The sequence below is a fragment of the Hippocampus comes genome, unplaced genomic scaffold (genome assembly GCF_001891065.2).
Source record: "Hippocampus comes isolate QL1 unplaced genomic scaffold, H_comes_QL1_v1.1 scaffold140, whole genome shotgun sequence".
Lineage (NCBI taxonomy): Eukaryota > Metazoa > Chordata > Actinopteri > Syngnathiformes > Syngnathidae > Hippocampus > Hippocampus comes.
The window spans coordinates 307,320-330,869 of NW_017805115.1; the positions used below are offsets into that span (position 1 = coordinate 307,320).

Here is a 23,550-nt window from a genome sequence, read left to right on the forward strand (position 1 = left end):
CCAAGTATAAATGATGAGTACACTGATTGATCATCGTCGATGGTCATCGAATAATCGTTGAACAACTTTCAACTTTCAAGTTGTCCAAATCCTCGGAATTTGGGCCTCTCAACAATAAATTCCTTCCATTTCAAGAGTTGCTTTTTTTTTGCATCCATTTGCAACATTTGTTTTTACTTTGGAAAACAACAAACAACATTTTTTGCCGATTGTCTGACGGAGGTTACGGACCAAGGCCGTACGTACCTGAATCCTAATTAATTAATAGTTGCGCATTTTCTAACAATCCGTAAAACGTTTTCAGTGCAAAATCAAACTTGGATTGTCATTTGGAAATTACCCATGAATTAACAACTGAATGAATGTAAATAGCCGTCAATTATGGGCATTGTTCATTTCCCGAAAAAGAAGACAAACTATTGATGTTGCTCTTTCCTAAAAGGAAATGTTTTTGTTGGTTTCCCCAAAAATGTAATCGACAAAATATGACGCATAAATATCATTCATACTGATTACTTTTGCATTGCTCGCCAGACGTGCTCCTTGGTCGCAAGAAGTTTCTGACATGAAATCCTCTTAAAATTAGCGAAACTTTACCGAAAGTTACGAGGCAAAATAACGCAGGTGCGACGCACCAACGCGCCCAAAGCTGCTTCCACAGCCAACAAGCTCCAATTTATCAAGGTGGGGAACATTTGCCAGCCGACTGCAAATACATAATCTGGCGAGCGGGCACGCCACGCTCTTGTTTGATCCGACCACTGGAGCGCGTTGTCGGCCAAGTGCCTTTTCATTTGGATTTTCTCTCCAAACATGGTGTCATCATCATTAATCAGGCCAGCTTTTCGGGCCTTATTTCGATGAATGCTCCCCCCCCACCACCACCACCACGCTGGGATGTGAGCAAGCGCCATCCGGACACGTCGTTTATCAACAACATTCAACGCGGATGTTCAAAAGTTCACGTAGTGGCGCGAGGATAATTAATGGCGAGGCAAGAAGACGAAAATGTCAAAGAAAGCCAGAAAGCAAACGAATTGCGTGCGTGCGCTCAAATGACGCGTGGGGAAACCTTGACAAATGCGTTGCCGCGCGTCCTTTCGCAATGAAACGCTGTGGCCAAACATGAATTCAGCGCATGTTGTCTCACAGTTGTTTTGACGCTCAGTTGTTTCGACACACACACACACACACACACACACACACACACACACACATATAGCTTAACTAGCTGGTCCCCAACCTGTTTTGTGTCACAGATCAGTTGAGCTGTTGGCAGACCGGCAACCGTTTTTTTTTTTGGGGGGGGGGCAGTTTTAAAGGACAGGGGCTGTCAACAACGATCATTTTATGGCAGATGAAATGTAAAATAAAATAACACAACTAATAAATGGACCAATCAGGACGAATAAATATGCCTTCTAATGTAAACGCAATAATAGCGAAGTTGCGATCCTACGTACGGCGTTAGCTTCATTGCTACTTGATCGAAAGACGACACAATGGAGTGGCGTTTTCGTCCGGGGGCTGCCGGCTCGTGATTAGCGACGAAGCCGCTAATGTTGACGTGGGCAAACTCTGCTCGCATTTTGATCACTCGGATCGATTTATTTTTCAACAAAATCAAGAAGAAACCGTGTGAAGTTGAAATAAAAACATTTGAACATTTGAGCCGATGTGACGCGACATCCCTCCGATTCGCCGAGTAAAAACTGTCATGAGCTCCGCGACTCCATTTTGGCCCATCTTCAGGGGAGTAGTTTGCCTTTATTTTTGTCCAATAGGCTCTCGAACGGCGTCGATCCAAATCGAGCCCCGTCATCGGCGCCAAGGCAGCTGCTGTACGAGAACTCGAGAGGGAATTTCAGCGGGAGAACGGAGCGCAGCGGCTCGGGGCGAACTCCTTAGCGCCGAGAGCTGGAGGAAGGTGACGCGGAGGAGAAAAGAGTGACAGGCGAGGAGGGACGCCGGAGGTGTCAGCGTTGTTTTAGAAGGTGAAGAGGAACTCGGGCTGACAGGTGAACTGGGGGGGGGGAAATCGAAGGGCGCGCATCCAGCCGGCCGTCAAACGAGAGCTCATCTGGCACCGGCACGGCTCATGTGTCAAACAAGGGTGGCGGTGTTGGAGGTGTCGATGGTGATCGTGATGGTGGCGGGAGGGAGGGGGGGGGCAGAAGGACATCCGCATATGGGCTACGCGGGTCCAGCTGGGGTCGCGCCCTCTCGCGCTAAGCGGCTTTAATGAGCGACACGGAACAAACGGCAGAGGACACGAGGACGCGGGAGCCGTCATCCCGCCGCTTCAGATGGCCGCCGTGCCTGCCAATCTGGCTTTTTGGGACGTCAACGCCAACGGGTGATTTCCAACGTGGGAGGGATCCGTCACGAATCCGGGAAGTCCTCGATATACAAACCAGGTACGGTCCCACGCTGGCAAAGCCACCCGAATTTCCGCAAAAGTCGGATTTCACCGTTAAAAGTCGAAATTGACATCTGTAGAAAAACGTAGCAAAAAAAAAAAAAAAAACTAAAATACATTTTTTTAATGACGGCTGAGAGGTACGATTAGGCAGCCGCTCCCAGAACAATCCGGTTTGGTCCCCACCCTCCCGGATTATCTCGGCTGCACGAGGCGGAGGAAAAGCGGATGAGGAAAAGGCTGGACGGACGGACGGGGAATTGCCATGTTTTTTTTGCGCAATAGACAAGCAACAGCCGTCCTTTTTCCAAAGCGACAAACGTAGTAGATGACCTGCCGACAGGTTCCAATGTTGAGTTCTTGCCTTCTTTTTCGGGCACGGGCTTGTAAACTGGACGCCTTTTGGTTTTCAGGAGCAGCCAGGAAAGGAAACCACGGCTGGGCGCTAATTAACAAACTAAATGAAAACCGATGCGGCCGAGGCTCCCTTTGACATCTCGCTGAGAGACCAAATGTACCTGAAGATAAATGTGGAAGCACCCCGGAAGGGATCGTCTTCACTATGAAGCTTTTGTCTAATTTAGTGACGCCCGTGCGCTTTGAATCACGCGACAACGAGTGTGGCAATTCCCTTGAATGGGCCATCTGGACGCCTTCGTAACGAGCGCGGCCTGTCACCGTTCGCGGTGCTCAGATCCTCCTGTTTGTTCTCCGCTAATCAAGTCACACGGGCACTCGAGGTCTTCCGACAAAGACTCTTGTTGAAAAATCCTTCGAGTCATCGCCTTCAGGTGCCGCACCTGCGAATGACTGAACGGCCTCCGACCATCTGGAAGAATGTGCGAGGATGGCACAAGAAGTCGGCGTCCGATGCCAAAATTCCGCCTTCGTTGACAGGACGTGGGGGTTAATTGGGATGAAAAGACAAGACTTCCCCAATGTGCCAGCTGTTCCTTCACACCGGGATAACGGCGCCACTCTGCCAATCTCTTGACTCAAACATCCAGGGCCTTCCTTGAGAACGATCAGCAATGAAGTCGGAGGCAGAGCCGCAGGGTTGTTGCCCGCAGCAATGGAGGAGACCGCAGCATCCGACAACTCTCTCGATTTCTTCGGAGCACAGAGCAGGAAGCGGCGACTTCAAGCAGATTTCACTCTCACCCGATTTTGAACACGTTTATTTTTCGGCTCTCGCGTCACGCGCTCTCGGAGAACGACCCCCATCCGCTAGGCGGTTTCTTTTAATCAACCGCGGAAAATTGTGGACAATAGCAAGACCATAAAAAAAATAAATAGAGAAGGGGGGTTTGGGGGGGGGGGCGTGCTGACAAAAGGCATCCTGGCAAACAAAAGCAACGTTTGCGTTGCGTTGAGTGTCCGGCGCGGCTGTTTGTCGGGGCTGGAAAAGCGCAGCCCTGCAATGCCTTCTCATCAACGACGGCTTGAAAAAGATATCCCCTCCCCCCACCCCCCCACACCCCAGATGAAGAGTTTCCGTCTCCGGGAAGCCGAGCCAGGAAATAGCCACCTATCATTTTGGGCCGCCGACGAGCGGGATGAAAAACGGCTCACCGCCGTCGGCCGGCGATACGGATTACGGCTTAAAAGGCCATCATTTGGAGCGCGGCGCCGGCAGATCTGAATGGCTTCCAAACGTGCGCCGAATAGACTGAAAGAGTTGCGAGCCGCAGTTTCCTTCGGGGCTCCAGTTCAAGTTTCAAGTCTGGGTTGGGCATTTTGAAAGACACGGTCAAATTCGAAGATGGCTCGGGCTTCCTCGCCGTGGTGTGGGTGTCCGCACACTTGCAGTTTGATCATTCATAGATGTTTTTTTTTTGTTTTTTTTTTTACTAAATATCTTTTGTTTTTGTGTTTTGCTGTTTTTTTCTGGGATTTTTTTTTTCCCCATGTGCACTTGTTTTTTATAGAAAATGATTCTTTTTTTTTTCTCCCCAACGCATTTCACTAGACATCAAGTATAGGTGGGTTTTGCTATTTGCAGAGCCGGATCAGTCCCTGCCCTTGTAACAATAATAATAATAATAATAATAATAATAATAATAATAATAATAATAATAATAATGATGATGATAATAATAGCAGCAGTTGACTGTAAGATAAAAAAAAATGCACCAGGGCCGCCAAAAATCCAGGTATCTTTGGTTGCGAAGATTTGTGATTCCGCCCCCTTTGCTCGAACTTTCTAGACATGATCATATCTATTATTGCCACTGACAGCGATTTAATGGAGCAGCAGACGTGACATTTCCAACTTCAATTTCCCCTGATTAAAGTTGTCACCGTCGGAAAGGCAAATTGTGGACGAGGGAGACGGCGTTCAATTGAAACGTCCTTCCCCATCAACGTCGGCACTCGGGGAAAAGTGCCTCTGCCAAAAACATTCAAGAAGCGAGCCGGAGAGAGAACAGCTGTCTGTCTAAGAGTGGACAAAGCCGCTTGGTCGAGCAATAGCGACATTTCCCTCATGGTAAGCAGAGCTGCGTTCACCTTTGTGAGAGGCACAGTTTAGCGTTGGCCAACGGCGTTAGCTTCTGATGGCCAGCACTTTTCAACTGTGTCCGAACAGCAGAGGAAAGCCAGATTTGAAACCCCTGGCTTGAAACTCGACATTGAAATTTGGTGACAGAAAGGAGATGAGACCTTGGACTAGCTAAAAGCAGGTCAAAGTTGTGGCGCAGGTGTTGGAACACAATTCTCACACATGGACACAAACGATCGGCGTGGAATGCTGTCTCCTGGTCAACTTAGGTCGAAAGTGGAGGTCTGCCAGCACTCCTTGTATGTGTACTGTGTATGCTTCGATCTTTCAGGTCCGTTTCCGCAATGTCAAAGACTATGTGGGCACTTCTCCAGCACCGAATTTGAAGGGAATGAGTGGAGCCGCATTCTTTTGCTCAAGTCAGTCGGTTGTGTTCACTGCCACAACGGCGCAAACACCCCTCACCCCTCGCCCAAAGAAAGAAAACGTCAGCTATGCGCACGTGTTGACCGCACCGCGTTTGGAAATAAGGCCCGAAAAGTCTGAGGTTAGTATTGAAAGCAAAATTTGAAAAGCACACGCTGTTTCTAACCCAAATATCATTTGGAAAACTAAGCCTTGTTTTAAACTCGATTTTTGGCTTGAAATCGTGACGGCGGTCTTGGCTGCAAATTTCCGGACTGCAAACAGGTCAGCCTCAGTCCACCCAATAGAAGGAAGCGTTCGGTTTGCACTTTCATGTGGCAGAGTCACCATTCCCCTTGGGGATTAATAATGTAGTCATGTGTGTGTGGGTGTGGGGGGCCGGGGGGACGGGGGGGCATAAAATTACAAATAGCCCAAGGTCGGGCCTGTCACTCGCTGCTTATTGGGGGCGATTGCGAATGGCCTGTAGGTAAAGCAGCCCTTTGATTCTTTACGATGGCGAGTGTTTTCCTGGGGAGATTCCAATAGACCTTCGCAATTTCTATCACGCCAGGCATTTAGCCCCAATCGCAGACACTCGGCATCTCGCTCGCGCCGATATTAAACTCTCACGTCAAATAATCTTGTGCTCTTAATGTTGAAAAAGTAATACATTAAACATGGGACAAGGCAAGTTAATAAGTTGTGTTTGTTCCACTGGAGCCCATATGAAAAATGTAATATCAAGTCTCTCCCAAGGATATTCATATCACGCATGCCAAGGCGTTATACGAAAGGGAAAACACGTTTTTTTTTTCTTTCTTTTCACGAAAACATATTTTTGAAAATGTGTGGATGGAAAACATATCGAGGCAGACGCACAATCGTGCTAAAGCCAAAAGGTAAGCAGAGCTGCAGCGGGTTTCGTGGGATGCACGGAGGGGCGTTCCTCAACAGCAGTAGCGACTGATCAGCGACAACAAGCTCGAATGCTTGATGAGGGTTTGGTTTGATTTGGTTTATGGAAAATGGGTGCAATTTATTCTATTGCCTGCGTCGAAACACGGGTCGTTCGTCACAATTTTTGGGCCTCGTGTTGAAGTGAGAGGACTCGAGGTGTTGGTAGTCAGTATGACGGAGTATCGGTATGTGAAAGCGGCTTCGGGACTTGACTTTGAAGAGAAGCGCGTGGCCACCGGAACGTCAACAGATTTTCAAACCAAAAGTCAACAGACGGAGCTTCGCTTTGGCTCTCAGAGATACGAGGACGCAAACGGCGGCCCTTCTTCCCCGGACGCGGTCGTCACATCAGGCCACGCCGCTTTGATGGGGCGAGAGAGAGGATGAGCGCTGTGACAAAGTCAACAGGACAGCGAGGGGAAGCGCAATGCCTCATTGTTTAATTAAACGTTTATTTCATGGAATGCCAAAGCCAAATGGGGGGCGGGGGGGCAGGGGGGGGTGACATTCTTGGCGGCGGCTCGTCACAGATTGCGACGGGCTCGGGAGGTTCTGGTTCGCCGCTGATAGTGTTTACTGTCGCCTGTTCTGAAGCCAAGACTTAGTCCGCAAACAATGACCATTTTCACTTTATATATTTATTAAAGCGGCTTACAAACAACGTGAACATTTTTGATTTTCATGGCTCCACTTGTTTTCACAACATTTTTTTCACAGTTCTGGAAAACATCCGTAGATCACTGCAGAATGATCAGTTTCTCGGACTTTTGTCTTTCGTATGCTTGCATTGCAGACAAGCTCTTCGAACTGGGCCGCCGCGCACCGAGCATCAACTTCTGCCGCTACTTTTTATGAGCGATCTCGCTGCGATTCATAACTGACCTGAAAAACGTCGCAGGTGCAACAGCCAATCAAAAATGCAACAAACGCTTACAATAAATTTAAAAAACGCGATCGATTGGGGTCACAGCGCGCCTCCGTCTACCGTGACTACTCTTCAGCGTTGGCCCGCCCGAATCAGCGTGTGACTGGTTGCGCCTGCAGGGGTTAGCAGCCGATCGGCGGGAAAAAATGTGTGTTTCTTCCAGAGATTGTGTTGAAACAAAACTGCCCCCACCCTCTAGTAGACAATGGGGAGCGGTTGGCTCGTAGGCTAACAACCAGCTAGCCACTAATTTGCTATGTCACTCACATTGAAACAGTCAAGTGTTTGTTTTTTTTTTTTGCAAATGAATACCGGCTTCTCATATCGCTTGTCGGCCTCCTTGATTACTGATGATCGTACCGTATTAGCCCTGAAAAAAGAATATTGGGCTGTTGCTCAGCAATAATATTGACAATGCGAAACGAATTTTAGACGTACCTGCGACTAGAAAGCAAAGTGCAGAGAGTGGTTAGCGGTTAGCCCGGCGAACGCAGCTAGCCGTGTTCAAGTCAATGGATCTAAATGCACACGTTGATGCTGACAGCCTGACAGTAATTCATAATAAATGAATATAATAATATGATAATAAATATAAAACATTTAATAAATATAAAATAAATATAAAAATAAAATAATAAATAAAATGCAGTTGCATATATGCTTATATCTATATATTTATCTTATATTGCATTCTGTACTGTTTTCTGAAACATTTATCACTCACATTGAAACAGTCAAGTGATGGCGTTTTTTTTTTTTTTTGTTTGTTTTTTTTTGCAAATGAATACCGGCTTCTCATATCGCTTGTCGGCCTCCTTGATTACTGATGATCGTACCGTATTAGCCCTGAAAAAAGAATATTGGGCTGTTGCTCAGCAATAATATTAACAATGCGAAACATTTACTTGCATGCAACACTTTGTTTTTTTCTTTTCTTACCCCCCCCCACCCCCCACCCAATTCTGCTGCTGTAGACTGCAAATTTCCCCAGTATGGGACAAATAAATGTTATCTTATCTTAAACCAGAATTTGGTTCTGACATCACTTTCTCTAACAGGCCAAGATATATCTACATTCTCACGCTCTCTAGAGAGGAAAATAGCACAGTTTCAATTCAAGTATAAAATGTTAATTATCTATTTTCAGGAGGCTATCCCAAAACATCCGATAGCCACAGCCCTAAAGAAAAAAAACAACAACGAACAAATCGCCCTCATCATCCCGCAGCCCTACTGTGACGTCACACAAAAAGGTCGGCGACGACTCGTCTGTCAGCCTCACGCAGCGTTTTCAAGCACGTTTTGCTGCTGGATTTTGACGGAGGCGGCGGCGGCGACTCGAGACCACGCCCGGTCTGCCTCGGCACGAGCACGGAACGTGCGCGCCAGCGTGGAAGAGCAGCAGGCGGACGAGCGCCGACGTCGACGTTTGCCCTCACGGCGCGATTCTTGACGCGCGCTGGCGTCACGACGGGAGACGGCTCTTCAAGTGGCGTTGTGGCCGCGAGGAGAGACAAATGGTGGAAAGGCGAGAAACGAGAACAAGCTGCCAAATCCACTGAACGACTTCTCAATGGGCTCGTTGTTTTAAGGACAAAACACATTTCGCGCCGGGCTCTCATTGACGGGTCGGACCAAAAAAAATAAATAAAACACAGAGTGTGGAAAAAGAGACAGCATGCCACCTTTGGAGGGGTAAAGTGAAACAAAGGATGGGGAAAGAAGTGGAGTGTGAGGAGGGCGTGGAAGAACAATGCTTGAGGACAGGACGGGAGGGAAAGATGGCCAAGAAAACAAGGGGAGCGGCGCCCCCCGATGGAGAAAGGACAGAAGAACAGTCACAACACTCAACTGGCTCCGGACGTTCGTTCCCTCGGCAATGTTTGGGAGGGCTTCCGGACAGCGTTGGGCTTTGCGGTTCTTCTTTGGACCGAGTTTGTTTTTCGTTCTTGATCATAAACATTTTTTGCTATTCCCATTTTTGGGATCCAATAAATGATTCGGTTCATTCCCGAACCTGACAAATAGCTTTTCAAATTAGGATTTCAAGACTGGGGTTCGAGTTTCAAGTTGGGTAGGATTTGAAGTTACGGTTATGTTTCACCAAGCCTGAATCCACCGGGCATCTGTCCTGCACGCCAGATGGCCGGTCCAGGTCTGCACGAAGCGGTCTCCATTCCTATGCATCCATCTACTCCTACATCGTCGTCGTCTTCTTCCCGTTGTGTTCGCAGGTCTCACGTCGTCTTCACAACGGCGACTATTTTCTTCGAGAATTCATCATCGTTGACTGCGATACCAATCGGAGAATATTTGCATTCTAAACACATTTAATTGCACTTCATCTCTAAGGCGCGATATGGGATGATCAATCAAAGAAGCCGCGTGTTAGCGTTGCGGACATTTTTCTTCGGGGTGTGCGTGCGTGGAAAGGTCGAGGAAGACAAATGGAAGCATCGTCGGCCAGCGGGCGGATATAAATCAGTGCTTCTTAAACTTAAGGGATCTGTGAGCCGCGTGGGTCCGTGAAATAATTTGCGATAAATGATTAGATTATTTGAAAGGGGGAAACAACAATCTGCTGCTGATTCCGACTGGTCTGTGTTCATTGTGCCAGTCACAGTCAGGGTGTCATGAAATTAAAGGCACACATATCCAGAATCTTCCTCAAGTCCACAAACAAGCTGGATCACGTCTCAGTGAAAAACACCGTTTTGCTGATCTTATTGAAAGGCGCTTATAAATAAAATCTATTATTATTATTATTATCTTACCTTCCACTTCAGGGACGGGCAACAAAGTAAATGATGGAAGGGGTCACAATTTTTCAGCAGCTCGACTTGGGGGGGCCGCGATGGACTTGGCGTTGAATATGTCCATGTTTTTGGAGCACACAAGAGCACTGGAAACCGACTTACAATGGGTGTGGGGGTGGGGGGGGGATTCTCTATATTTCGTGTACTTCGGAGATCGGCGTTGTGGAGGCCATGAGACGACGCTCTTCTTCACGATGACAGCCGCGGTCTTGGGGGCGCTGGGGAGCAATGCCTGCCACCCTGCGGTTTTCACTGGTACTACATTTTTCTGGAGCAAAAGTACAAGGACGTCAGCAAATAAATACTCAAGTGCAGATACGTGAAAAAAAAACCCGACTTCAGCCCATTAACTATCTGTTCTTGGTTACTTGACTTCCCCACACCCCACCATTGACAGGCAGGCAGGCGGTGATGCACGGCCCCGCATCGACATTCGTCTTCGGAGCGCGACTCGAGCCTTGATGAGACACTGACGAATTTCAGTGGGGAGATTCATCCCTCATCCACTCTCTTCTCAGAAGTCACTTTGAGAAAAGACGGCTTTGTCACCACGGTGGCACTCACGGGATCACACCCTTGCGCCAAATGCCGATGAATGTTTCAAACCTAAATGAGGGTGTCAAATTTGAATTGGGGTTACAAAAACAATTTGGGTCATGTCTTTCAAATGTGCTTTTCTCAGGCTGCTTTAAGTTTGTGGTTTTAAGTTTGCAAGTTAGGCTTCGGATGTCAAGCCATGTTTCGGGTTTCGGGTTATGGTTTCAAATTAGACTTTCAAATGTGGACTAGGGTTTCATCGTCAAGCGTTAGGATCGCAAAAACAAGCTTGAGAGTTTCAAGTTCATGTTATAAGATCGCTGTAGGGTTTCAAATTAGGGTTAAGGTTTCAAGACAGGTGTGGGGTTACGCTTTGTTTGGAATGTGTCCTGCAACCAAAATGCTAGCCCTCGATCCAAATTTTATTCACTTTCAACATATTACCAAACGCTTGTGCTCAAGTCTGGCTAGAATCCGCAAGGCTACTTGTGTTCCGCTTCCAGCAAAGCACTCGATGTTCTTTTTCAAGCCGCCGTGCGATGTGACGTAACATAACGCATGGGACGGCAATTCCCACTCGCTGGCCTGGCGCGGTGCGCCGCTGTCAGCAAATTATCCGCAAAGACAAATGCACGGGACCGAAATAGAGCGCGCTTCATCAAGCGGCGCGCGTCTCTCGGGTCGTTCGTCTCACTGTCCCACTTGGGAACTTCACTTGCTGGATGTCGAACTTTGGGCGGCTCGAAGAAGCCCATCCGAAGAGGCTGTTTGTGGACGTCAACTCCTTCGGCGAAAATTCTACCGAGCAACAAGTGATGAGCAAAAGCGGGGGTGACAAACAAATCAAGCAAATTCATCACATTCGCTGTTACAACCGAGAAAGGGGCAAGATTTCAAGCTAGTGTTTCAAACGAGGGTTTTTAGACAGGGTCAGGGATTCGAATGAGATCTTCAAGCCTCGTCTATGGTTGAAAGACATGGGATGAGGATTTTAGCCAGGGTTTGGGTTTCAAATTAGAGCACAGGTGTCAAACTCAAGGACCGAGGGCCAGATCCGGCCCGCCACATCATTTTATGTGATCCCACTTTCACAATAAATATTTGAACAAAAATGGACAGAACTATAGTTCGTCATCAATTTGCTGTCTGCATGAAATACGAGGCAGTTTGGGTTCACCGTTAAAACGGACCCCCACGAAGGAAACCCAAACGATGAGAGTGAGTGGACATCATATTTCATTGGAAATACAATTGCATCCATTCTTCCTGTGGCAGAATCCAGAGGGTCAGAATAAAAACGGTGTACAGTGCTCTTCTTGATTTAAAAAAAAAAAAAAAAAAAACGTATCCGCAAACACACTCGGAACTTCAGTAGCGCACATCCATTTGTTTGGTCAACCATCAATCCTTTGAGACGCGAAATGGACCGCGGAGGTCGCCGCCGCTGTTAAGTTCGCGCTAAGATCCGTCGACCGAGGAGGCCCAGGACCACGAGGACAACCGGTGCAGCTGCGGCAACGGTGGCGAACAACTGTGGAAATGACAGCAGAACACAACAGAGAGCGTAACTGTGGCCAGATGTGGAGAATTCAGGTGCAGAAAAGTGAAAACCCCTGCCAGGGTTTAGCTTGAGCCACATGCGCTTTCAGGTCAACGCGCTCGGCAATCAGGCGTGTGCCACCAACCTTGAGAAGCGCACAATGCTCCTTGTGGAAGCCCCGCAGATACACGCTGAGCAGAGCCAAGCTGCAAGGCAAAAAGGAGTCGGAATTTCCAGAGTCTCGACACCTTTTGGGGAGAACGTGGGCAAAACAACATCAGTTGGATGGTCCGGCTTTTTTCACCCCAAACACGGTCCCCCACGCTCAAATAGTTGTTCATTTTTTGGGGCAGTTTCAGCAAACCTTTGGTACAAGGCAGTCGCAAGCGAGTGCTCGTCCGCAAACGTGAAGCGGGAAAGGCCGAGCTCGGCGAGCAGCGCCGTTGGTGGCCTGAAGCCCTCTTCCACCAGCAAGCCGAGGTTGTACCAACCCTTTGGGTGGAAACGAAAAGAACCTTTCAGAAGCTTTGGAAACAACAAACTGTCCCGCTGGAAAAAAAGCAGTGAGAGGTTAGCTGCGTGACCTGCGGCTCGTTCCTTAGCGCCGCCAGTTTGTACATCTCTGCGGCGGAAGCCGAGCTCTCGCGGCCATCCACCAGGCCCTCGCGCCACATGTCGCCCATCCGCAGCAGAGCTGCAGAGCGAGAAGAGAGCAAAGTCTGCTCCTGCACTCATCACAAAGCGTCACCGAGGCGCGTCGAGGAGGGCTTGTCAAGCCGAGTCACTGGATGACTTGCGAATCGCTCAAAACCAGATACAAGCTTGAAAGACTCATCTAACTCGAGCTTGATACCCGACTTTGAACAACGAACCCCACGTGTAGTTTACCGTAAGGCTCGGCTTCCTGATGGTGGATTGAGAGGTTATAATATTTTCTCTTGCAGCGCAGCGCAAACGCCGGAGGCAGGAAACCCCCCTGCGAAGAAACCCAGCACAAAAACTGACGTTATGGCAACACGTCAGCTGAACAACCAGGCCACATCAGCGTTGGTAACTGGCCTCGTTTTGATCGCAGAGATACGCCGCGTTGAAGTGGGCCGCCGCCACGCCCAGCTCGCCCGCCATCATGTAATACACCAGCGAGACAAACCTGGCAAGCAAAACACGCGAGCAGAAGCGTTGGGATAGAACAACAAGCAAGGTCTGCCCGCCGGAATCACCAACAGGGGGCACCGAACTCCATTTACCATCCGAAGTCGGAGTATTTGTTCCACCGGATTGTGTTAATCTATTTGCAACATTCCATTCGCTACATTTGCAAGCATTCGTTTGAATTTTTTTGTCCCATCGGATTTAAACATCAATCTAATCTGACCGGGGCCTTCAGAATCGGCAGCGCTGGGCGATGTCATCTAAACGAAATTGGTTCTTGATTTTTATTTAATCTATCTAGCTAGCTAGATATCTATCTAGATTGCTAGCGAGATAGATGCTAGCTAGCTAGCTATCTAGCTAGCTAGCTAGCTAGCTAGATAGCTAGATAGATAGATAGATAGATAGATAGATAGATAGATAGATAGATAGATAGATAGATAGATAGATAGAAATTTATTTTTGTGTGGTTTGGGCACTTACAGCTCATTGTTGAGGAAGGCGTCCAGGGCTTGCCGTAGCAAACGACCCAGGTAGCCATTTTGCTCCGCCGCCGACTTGGCCCATCTGTGCGGTCAGGTGGAGAGACACATTAGGAAACCTTGGTCATGCGAATACAGTTGTTTTCATTAGCTTGAAAAAAAACAACAAACAAAAAAGGTAAGGAGCCAACAAGACAGCATCCAGCGGCCGGCGACTGACGCGGCCGGGCAGCCCGGTGGACCAGACGTCGGCGACTTCGGCCACGCCCCTGATGTGTCCTCGCTCCGCAGCCTTCAGGAAGTACTTGTAGGCCACGTACTGCGGGAAGAGCACACCATTCGTTTCTGGAGAAATTGCAGGTGAATGCTGTCGAATGAAGGAGTCGTGTCGGAAACGGCAAAGGCGAGAAATTCAAAGTCCGACGGTTTTGTTCCAATTTCTTGGTCAAGTGGGGAATTTTCTTCCAGTGTGAAATTGGTGAGGGAGTCGGAACGATTGGAGTGCTTTTTAAAGACAGAATGATTGGATTCAATTGGGAAATGTTGAACTGATTCGATTCCTTGATTTGGTGGAATGGCTTATGTGAGAAAATAAAGCGTGACTTGTGGTTATGAAGGTTAAAGAAACGGCGTTCGACGCGGTCATCTTCCCACCTGGTCGGCAGGTCTCTGCGGGTAAAGGCCGAGCGAGTGGACGATCCCGAGGTTGAGAGCGGCGTCCGGGCTCTCCAGGGCGTCGGCCTGCTCCCACAGCTCCACCGCCTTCTCGTAGTTCAACTCCAAGCGTTCGTAGTACCAGGCCAGTGCGCTGATGGCGGGGACGAAACCCTGACCAACCAAATAAGGACAGACTCATACTAGGCCATGGGAGCCACTGGAATCGCGATCAAATATTTTGCTATTCCGATATCCTACGTTAATTTCAAATCGAATAGTCGGTTATTCCGATAAAAACAAGACTAGATTTTTTTTTTCTTGCTTGGTTAAAGCTATGTAATATCCATATTGGTAAGCTGAGGTTTATTTTGAAATCAGCCTTCTCACCGCATTGGCGGAGTGTTACTCTCATGCAGACCATAAACAATTTGTTGCTGTGGTTAGCTTGACGACTTCTTGGCACGTAAATAAGCGGGTACCCGAATGCCTTGAGCAATTTTTAGAATCAAGAAACCGGAATTTACTCCAGGATTTGTTTCAGCACAAAACTGCAACGCAGCGACTCTGGCCACTGATTCATCATAATGATACCTTGCGCAAATCAGCGGTTCAGAGAAATAGCCACAGTCATAATAAGTCAATCCAGATGCTAGGAGCCATCAGGCATCATAGAAACCAAGCCGGTATTCAAGTAAATCGCAACAAATAAAGTATTGTACCTTGTCCATTGATTTCTTCAATAACTTGATGGCTTTGGGAATGTCCTTTTCGACGCCGTGGCCCTATGGGGACACAACAACGTCAGGCTGCAGCAGTGCCTTGATTTACGAGTGCCCCGAATGACGAGTTGTTTTTTTTTTTTTTGTTACAAGTAGTCGCTAACTGGATTGGGGATTTTGTTGATCGCTAAAGTTAGACCCACGAGTGAAAAAAAAGTAACAGCTTTATATTTGATTTTGTTACTTCTTTTTATGTACAGTAGTACAATATTATCGTAGTGACAATGGCATGGCCTGAAACAGGATCACGTCCTTGCCAAGCATAACCGCCAACCACATTTTTACTTTGTGAGTGATATTTTTAATGCAGTTACTTTCCCTCAACGTGGCAGTCTTGAGTTACAACAAAGAGACCCTTAAACCCTAATTTTTTGCGAGAATTTAAGCAGATTTTCCGTTTGTTTATCGGATCGGATCCATTCGTTTCAATGGGGAAAGTGAATTCAAGATACAAATTGTCAGGGTACCAAGGCAATCCAAAACATTCAAAATAGGCTTGAAAGTGACCTGCAAGAGGACGATGGCAAAGTCGTACATGGACACGGGGTCCTCCAGGCGGACCGCCCCCCTCTCATAGTGCCGTAGAGCCGCCTTCATGTTGGGTGACACCCCTCGCTGACCCCAGAACAGCATGCGAGCCACCGCTTGCTGGCATAATGAAGATGGAGTAGCACTGTCTTCATCTTGCTTTTTTTTTTTCTTCAATGAAGGACATTGAGCGTACCTCAGCGTCAGGGGCACCTTGGTTCGCCTGAAACTTCAGCCACTGGAAAATGTGATGGTTTTCGTTGGTCTGAAGGCCCAGGATCTCGTCATTGTGCAGATAGACGTCCTCCACGTACACCTGAAGACCAGAAATCATTCTACTCAAGTCAAGTCACCTTTATTAGTCTAGCCCTTCATGCCAAACACTTTCAAAGGGCTTCACGTGCCCACAGTTGACAAGAAGTCACGACATCCCCTGACCCATCTGGGGAAAAAATAACAATCCTTGAGAAGGGGCCGCAGATGGGAGAATCCCTCCCCGCGCCCCTTCCGGGATGACCAGCCAGCCATGGATGCCGAGTGGGCAACACAAAACTGCACTATACAATATTAGTTAGAATGATAAAAAAGTCCCTTCAGCAAGACGAAAACGCTGCAGGGAGAGAGGTGGGCCCCACTCTAAAACCAGCCCAGTTGGTCAATGAAGAAATCTTCATAGCAGCGCCTCCGAGTGGTCGAGCCAGTTCTTTTCCAACTCAGTCGGTGCAAATCATTCTGTGGCTTATTTTATAACCTTTTACCCCCACAAATTGTAAGACATTTCCAACTTGAACATCTGATTTGCGGTTAATCAGAGGCACTTTAAATGATAGCAGATGATGCGGACTCAAATTGAACATGGATTTGAAGGCGATTGGTTCATGCTAGACACAGCCAAATTGCCAGTATGAGAGGGTGTGCACACATGTGCAACCACATAACTGCACTCCTTTATTTTTATTTTCCCTCTTGGTCTCTTGAAAAAAAAAAAAGTACGAGAACAGGCGTGTGTAGGATTTTTATAGCCACAGATTTTTTTTTATTAAAAAAAAAAAAAAAACGAGTCAAGTGAGATTTGGTATTTTTTTAACCCATTGTGATTTGATTTTTCCAAAGAAAGGACATTAGACTTATTATGGAAAAATTGACCGAAAATCTAATCAAATCAAATCAAGCATCTCCCTGACGTGAGTGACTTGTGAGTGTCCGCCGTCACCTGTTTCGGCGTGGGATTCTGCCGATCCGCAATGGTGCGCTTGGCCGCGTTGGCGTAGTAAGCATAGGCCACGTCCTCATCTGCGCTGACGCCGTGGAGGCCAAGGTGGTGCAGGTGGCCCAGTTGCAGCAGAGCCAAGCGATGGCTCTTCTGGGCGGCCAACAGGGCCAGCAGCCACGCCTGTCAAGCAGAAATCGAGCAGTACTGTACCTTTACGGACCAATTAAATTTGTTCCACGACAAAGCTTGTAACTATTTACTTGGACAGAAATACCATAATGGTGTAGAGTAGTGTTGTTCATACGCCATAGATGCTCTACACTGCTCCCTATAGTCTGGAAGAATGTCCGCTAACAGAGAAACGCCCCCTCCGCCTTGACGGACGGCAAAATAACTGCGACTGTTGAATTGTTGAAACACCTGTAAAGCCGATCGTCCTTTATCAATTTATAAAAGCGAATTATCTTCTAAAATGGTCATATCTTGCTTTGCGGTCGGATGTACTAATAGACAAGAGTGTAAGCCAAACTGGGCTTTTTAACACATACATCCCGGTAAAAGGTTTAAAAAAAACGGCCATGGATAGCAGTCCTCAAAGTATTCAAAAATTTACTGCGATAATTTTTTTACAGGGTTAATAGATCGTGATTCATTTATTTTACTCATAATCACTAAATTACTGCGTCTTATTTTGCGCAAATATAGGACGGGATGTGGAAAAAAAAACTGTCAGTTAGCATCACAAGCAAGTTTTACGTTCGCAAAGGTATCTGTAATGGCGTCAGGTATCATATCATGGTGTCAATAAAGGCAGCAAAAGTTGTCTCGGCTTGATTCTGCGCGTAACGTACGTGCGTCAAGCATCAACGAAGCTATTCGAGTCGCAGGCGCTGGCAGATAAGAACACACCTTATTGGGCTTTTTGTCCACTCCCACACCCAAACTGTAGAGAACCGAGGACATGTGCAGAGCTGCGGTGTTATTCAAGCAGGCGGCTTTGAGCAGCGGAGGTAATATTTGAGCCAACACTCGCTCGCTGCTTGCTGTGGCTAGTTTGCGAAGGGACAGAGAATACAGCGCTCGGCCAACCGCTTCAGGGCTGACACCTCGTCCTCCTGGCAAAGATGACATATTCACATGAACAATCAACTGAAAACACGAAAGGGGTTTGTAGCGGGTAAAAGGACATATTTGGGATCTTTACATCGTATTTTACGTCATCTTTTTTTCGAAAAAAAAATCTCTTTATTTTGAAAATGCCATGCCGGAAGTTGTGTGCTACAGCATCTCCGTGAGCCTTCCTCAGAAACCGAGACGCACTCGTAGAGAGCGGCATTTGCCACGCGCGTTACTCGAGTTTTCCTCGTTGTTTTGCCAACGACGAGTGAATATACTGGAATAGGAATTTGACAACAGTGCTAAAATGTAAGTAACTGTTCCTACCATGGAATGCTGACCAGTTATTTTGCAAAGAAGCAAAGTTGCCTGCTCAGGCACTTGGCTGCATTCTATGTAGCTGCTCAAAATGCTGATTGTGCTAACCTTAACCCCCCCTCCCTCCAAAGAGAAGAAAACGAGATAAATAGAGAGCGCAAGACACAAAATTGTAGCTCTGCCACCGATTGTGAACGGATAGTAGTTGAAAACAAATAATTGAGTTTCCCAAAGTATTCTTTCTGTTGAAGAGCATAAATCTGCCGCTCTTACCACGTTTGAAAGCCAAATATTCCGCAATTTTGGCGACATATCGCGGAAACGTCGCCTCCCATAACTCGCACGTGTTCGGGGTATCCTTCCGTTTCCCGCTGTGAAACGCCCCCAAACGGTTGCCTGGGGAAGAAAAGAGGTGACTTCACAAAAGATGCTTGGAAATGACACCGCCTTGTGGGACGAGGCCGCGACTGACCTGACTCTTGGCTGTGCCGAGCCAGGAGGGAGTAGAAGCGCACACTCTGGTTTACATGGAGAGAAAATTGTCGGCAGGCGTGCATCCATCTCGTGAGGTCCACGTCTCGGACGACCTTGGGAAGAACGACTTCTGACTGCGGATGAGAGGAATGATTATAAAAAGGACAACTTGGACAATAAGTTGCAACTGCGCTTTGTGGGTTACCGGGCTCTGAATCGGCGCTCTGTTGCGGTAGTAAACTGACGGCCCAAAGTAACCTTGGGTGCCCTTCACATACCTCCCCCCACCGATCACAAAGTAGCCGTCGGTGTCGTCCAGCCTGATGTCATGGCGCAACCTACGAAAAGAAAGACAACGAAAAAAAAAAAAAAATCTGCTGAACCAAAATTTCCCGTGTGCTTCTTCAGGCTTTTTGTGGGTGGCTTGACTCACCATCGACATGGCCATCACACTTTATGTTGCGAAGTCGAACTTATGCCGTTTGGATTTTTCAAGGTAAGTCAAAATAATCACTTCAAACCTGACCGGAAACCTTTGTGGACACACGCTCACCTGTTCTCCGTGGACTTCGCCGCTCCGAACTCCTCACCCAAGCACACGATGGTGATTTTCACCTGACGACGCATCGGTGAGTTTTTGGCTCATCATCTGCGCCGTGATTAAGTCACATGACTCACCTCTCTGCCTCGCAGCGCCACGGTGAGCTGACACCACTCGCTCAAAGGCAGCCGGTGCGGGAAGAGGATGGCGGTGGATTCCCCCGGCCCGCCGTGCACTTGGACATGCAGCAAGCCTGAACCGAAGGCCGCGGATCAGCTTGATCCATGAACGGGGGACTTTGCGTCTTTGACCAAAAATCGAGTGTCGCGATACGGTTGCAGGGTGACGAGTACCTGATTGAGTGAGGAGTATCGCGGGCGTAGCGTAGTTGTTGTGGGGGTCGATGTGGTGAAGCACGCCGCACGTGCTATCCTGGCAGTGTCGGGTCACCATGAGCCAGATGGAGAACATGGACCTGTCCAACAGAGGAAGGACACCCGTGACGCCGTGTATCTTTCTGCTCTCTCCAATTGCAACGGCCAATCAAAAATCTGAAAATAAAACGAAAATGGGACTGATTGTTGTCTTTGGCCTGTAAGTGCAACCAATTAACCCTGATTACCCCCAGTTTGATTTTAAACTCACTCCATTTAGTTTTTTTTATCTGAGCCTAAAATTGTAGGATGAAAAGTCCAGTTGTTGTTGTTGATGAAAAAAAAAACAAATGGCAAATAATGACTCATTTTCTGATTGTTGATTCGCAACTGAAAATGGAAACGCTTTTTGTTGTGAAGCTGAGCCTGACATTTCCTTCGTAAGGTTTGCATTTCCTCTCACGCACCAGGGGAACATGAGGGACTGCAGTCGCAGGTGCTCCAGAACGTCGCTGGCGTGGGGCCGAAGATTCTTGACGATGCCGAATTTTCCCCCAGTGGAGGCGAAGATTGAGGACAGCAAAGGCACCGTTTCTGAACACGACAGGTGGCATGAAATAAGTTGAGTGTTTGAGGGTTACGATAAATCCGCGTTATTCGCCGAGATTCAGCTTGACGATACTTTCGCTTGCATTCAAATATCCGTTCCGTAAAGGTTTAGAATCATCGCGGCACCAGTGCTTGTTTCTTTTTGTACTGTATGTTAGAATTAAGCTAGGGTACTTTTGGAAGATCAACTTCATGTAGTTTGGTTGGATAAATAATAAGTAGTTCTCCTTGTTTTGGTTTCAGGCGGATAAAACCTTTTTGTTTTAGCCTTGCTTGCTCAGAGTCCCACTCTGCCCAGTCGTATGGTGATCCACAGTATCGCGGCACTAGTGCTTGTTTCTTTTTGTACTGTATGTTTGCATTAAGCTAGGGTACTTTTGGAAGACCAACTTCGTGTAGTTTGGTTGGATAAATAATAGGTACCGGTAGTTCTTGTTTTGGTTTCAGGCGGATAAAACTTTTTTGTGTTAGCCTTGCTTGCTCGGAGTCCCACTCTGCCCAGTCGTATGGTGATCCACAGGGATCGATCTTGGGGCTCCTGCTGTTTTCATTGTACATTTGGTCTCCCGGGTTCATTTTAGGAAAGCGTGGTAATTCCTTTCACTGCGATGCGGATGACAGCCAAGCTAAGCAAAAAAAGGGGCGCCTTCTCCTCAAGGTCCCTTTTGTCCTGTCTGGAAGAAATCAAAGCTTGGATGGCACAAAACCACTTCAGCAACAAGAAAGCGGAAGTGATGGTGTTTGATCCGAGTTGCCCTTTAGAACTTAGTTTTTTATTGAGTTGACTGTTTTTCTGTTATTAATTCGTTTTCACTTTTCGTTTTTTTATCCGTCAAATAATGTTTGTTGAGTTCCAGTAAACCTCACCTGAGATTGGCAACAAAGCTTACCCTGCTCCACCGGACACTGTTTCTTTGCGTGGTCTTGCACAAATCGCAGCATTCTCGCACCCCAAGTGAAGCAGACAAGATGCCGCTTGGTGGGTCGACTATATTTGGACCGAGGCTGTAAAGTTGCAACGTCTTGCGCCTCCACCGTCCACTCGCCATTGGTTTCGTGCCTGTACCTGACGGATGCTCCCAGGATGCAGCTCAACACCCATCGAGACTCGGGAACAATCCCGTCCGGTCTGTAAACCAACCAATCGGGCAGGCTCACCCTCAGGGTCCTTTTTCGGGGTTTTCCCGGGAGGCAATGCCATCGTCTTAGCAGCGACGTGAAACTGTCGCCAATGTCGAAAGTCACCATACAGTCCAGTTGTACAGTAGCGGGTGCATCACAAGAGTAGAAAACCTCCAGAGGATGCTGGGCAACAGGCTCCAGGGGGGGATTCGCAAATCTCACCGAGTCCAAAGCAAAGCCCACCTGGGAAAAATGACACATTCAAGTTTCTCCCCCCCGACCCCCCAAATCTCCAAAAATAATAAACTTGCTCGTACCTGTACGCTGAGCCACAGCCCGCAGATGTATTTGCGCTGCATATCCATGTTGCCAGTCAAGAAGGTTGAACAGCACTGGCAAAAAAAAAAAAAGTTAAGCGGCAAGCCTTCACACCCGGACCTCATCCGGCTCCACCTGACTGCTAAAGTCAATATTGAATAGCTCACGGTTCCTTGCAGCCAATGACTAGCCGGTTGCAGTTTGGGTGGGGCTTTTGGGAATTCGGTGGGTGACATGCCAAACGCACTGTCGCCAGTGACGGAAAGTAACAAAGTAGGAATACTTTTCCGTGCTTTAGATTTTCTCAGTACAGAACTGTATCTGTAATTCACGAGAGTATTTTTCTGACACTTTACTTTTACTTGCTACATTTTAAATATAGATATCTATCGTAATAATAGGCTTATCACTTTTTTAGAACTCAGCAGAGGATGAGATGACAGAAAAAAAAGAAAACGGGTTGAGAGCTTGAGGAATTGTCAGGTGGAAAAAAAGAAACAGGGACAGCAGAGATATGGATGAAGAGTTGTTTGATCATTTCATTTTAGTCCCAGGATGGTTTCTATGTCCCGCCTAGTTTTGTTTTTGAAGATTATGTTTTCATCAAACAGCATTTTTATGTATTTGTTGTTGTACAGGCACGGCACTTTGTTTCAGTTGCAGCTGTTTTTTTTAAAAGTGCGCAACAAATGAAGTTGATAGATGGTAATGTACTGCCCTGCACCAACATTACAAAAAGCCTCCAATTCACGAGTCTAAGATGAAACCCCGCATGAGAAATGTGTATTATTTCAGTCGTTAATTGGCAAATGTATCACATTTGGATGGTTCGAACACAACGTTTGGACAGCATAAAAGACTGAGCCAACGATTGCTCGCAATCCAACTGCGTACCGCGTGAAAGTGACAAGTCCAAATCATTTTGCTTTGTTATTGATGTGCGGCAATATATTTCACGGAACATTTAAAAGGAGTCGAGCCAGGAAACGGACAACGGGCGACCGTCGTCAATCAGTGGGCAACGTTTGAGAGGAAATGCTGCGGTGAGTCGCAGAAGTTTGCAAAAAATAAATAAATAATGGCGTTAGTGAGAGGAAATGACGAATTACGCTCACCTGAGGCATGGTGACGTCACACGCCCGAGAGCGAAAGACCCACGTTGGCGAACGGGCAAAAAAAGAAAACAAAAAACGTCGGCGAGAGAGTGAAGTTCCGACTGAACTCGGTACTTCAAAGTAGGGATGAAGAAATGTTTTGCTCTGAAATGTACTTGCGTTTTTTCCACATTTCATCATACACAATACTTGGTTTGATAAACGCCCAAAACAACAAAAACTCCTCTGCACGCCTCTCTTTAAAGATAAAGTTTACCGCCTTATTTGCGTCCTGCTGTCATTCACAAAGCAATCGTAAAGTAATTGAGCCAAAAGTGAGTAAAAAGTATCCAAATGCTTTCATGCAACACTTTCGAAAAAATAATCACAGGAGATACAGAGATGTCTCTGTCGAAAATACGGAACGGATGTCACAAAGAAAAGCTCAAGAGTTGAACGATCAGAAAATAGAATTTTGACATGTTGAGGTGAGGCTCGTATGACTCCTTACACGGGGATCTTGTAAAACACGCACCGACAGATTGTGTTTTGATCGAAAACCCATTCGAAGTTGTCGAACGGGAGAACTTGGTGAAACACCGCCCTCTGCTGTCAACGTTGCGTCATTGCGAATCAGAGCGTGTTTGTTTCTTGTCAAGATTTGTGTTTGC

At 47.2% G+C, this 23,550-nt stretch overlaps 1 protein-coding gene across 3 annotated transcripts; it reads right to left on the bottom strand.

The window, feature by feature from the left end:
- Nucleotides 1-11,653: 11,653 nt before the first annotated feature.
- si:dkey-24p1.6 (protein sel-1 homolog 3) lies at nt 11,654-22,924 on the bottom strand. Of its 3 annotated transcripts, XM_019865527.1 has the most exons (23): nt 21,785-22,923; nt 21,236-21,710; nt 20,204-20,330; nt 19,716-19,837; nt 19,500-19,615; nt 19,375-19,436; nt 19,027-19,159; nt 18,820-18,955; nt 18,621-18,743; nt 17,823-18,028; nt 16,914-17,093; nt 15,897-16,016; nt 15,680-15,820; nt 15,113-15,175; nt 14,391-14,564; nt 13,928-14,055; nt 13,738-13,821; nt 13,162-13,252; nt 12,991-13,078; nt 12,687-12,796; nt 12,467-12,594; nt 12,248-12,350; nt 11,654-12,093 (listed from the first exon to the last, which is right to left on the bottom strand). In XM_019865527.1, the coding sequence occupies exons 1-23, from the start codon at nt 22,019-22,021 to the stop codon at nt 12,010-12,012; spliced, it is 3,231 nt and encodes a 1,076-aa protein (XP_019721086.1). In that variant the 5' UTR covers nt 22,022-22,923; the 3' UTR covers nt 11,654-12,009. The 3 variants fall into 3 exon arrangements, with proteins under 3 accessions (XP_019721086.1, XP_019721087.1, XP_019721088.1); XM_019865528.1 differs by lacking the exon at nt 15,113-15,175 and having other exon boundaries at nt 21,785-22,924; XM_019865529.1 differs by lacking the exons at nt 11,654-12,093; nt 12,248-12,350; nt 12,467-12,594; nt 12,687-12,796; nt 12,991-13,078 and having other exon boundaries at nt 13,161-13,252; nt 13,957-14,055; nt 21,785-22,924.
- Between the last annotated feature and the right edge of the window lie 626 nt (nt 22,925-23,550).

Coding starts and splice junctions, on each gene's coding strand:
- si:dkey-24p1.6 (XM_019865527.1), bottom strand. CDS start 22,021: ATGTCACCCACCGAATTCCCAAAAGCCCCACCCAAACTGCAACCGGCT. Junction 15,821..15,896: donor AAGGTGCCCCTGACGCTGAG/GTACGCTCAATG, acceptor TCATTATGCCAG/CAAGCGGTGGCTCGCATGCT. Junction 14,056..14,390: donor CGCAGAGACCTGCCGACCAG/GTGGGAAGATGA, acceptor CTCTTCCCGCAG/TACGTGGCCTACAAGTACTT.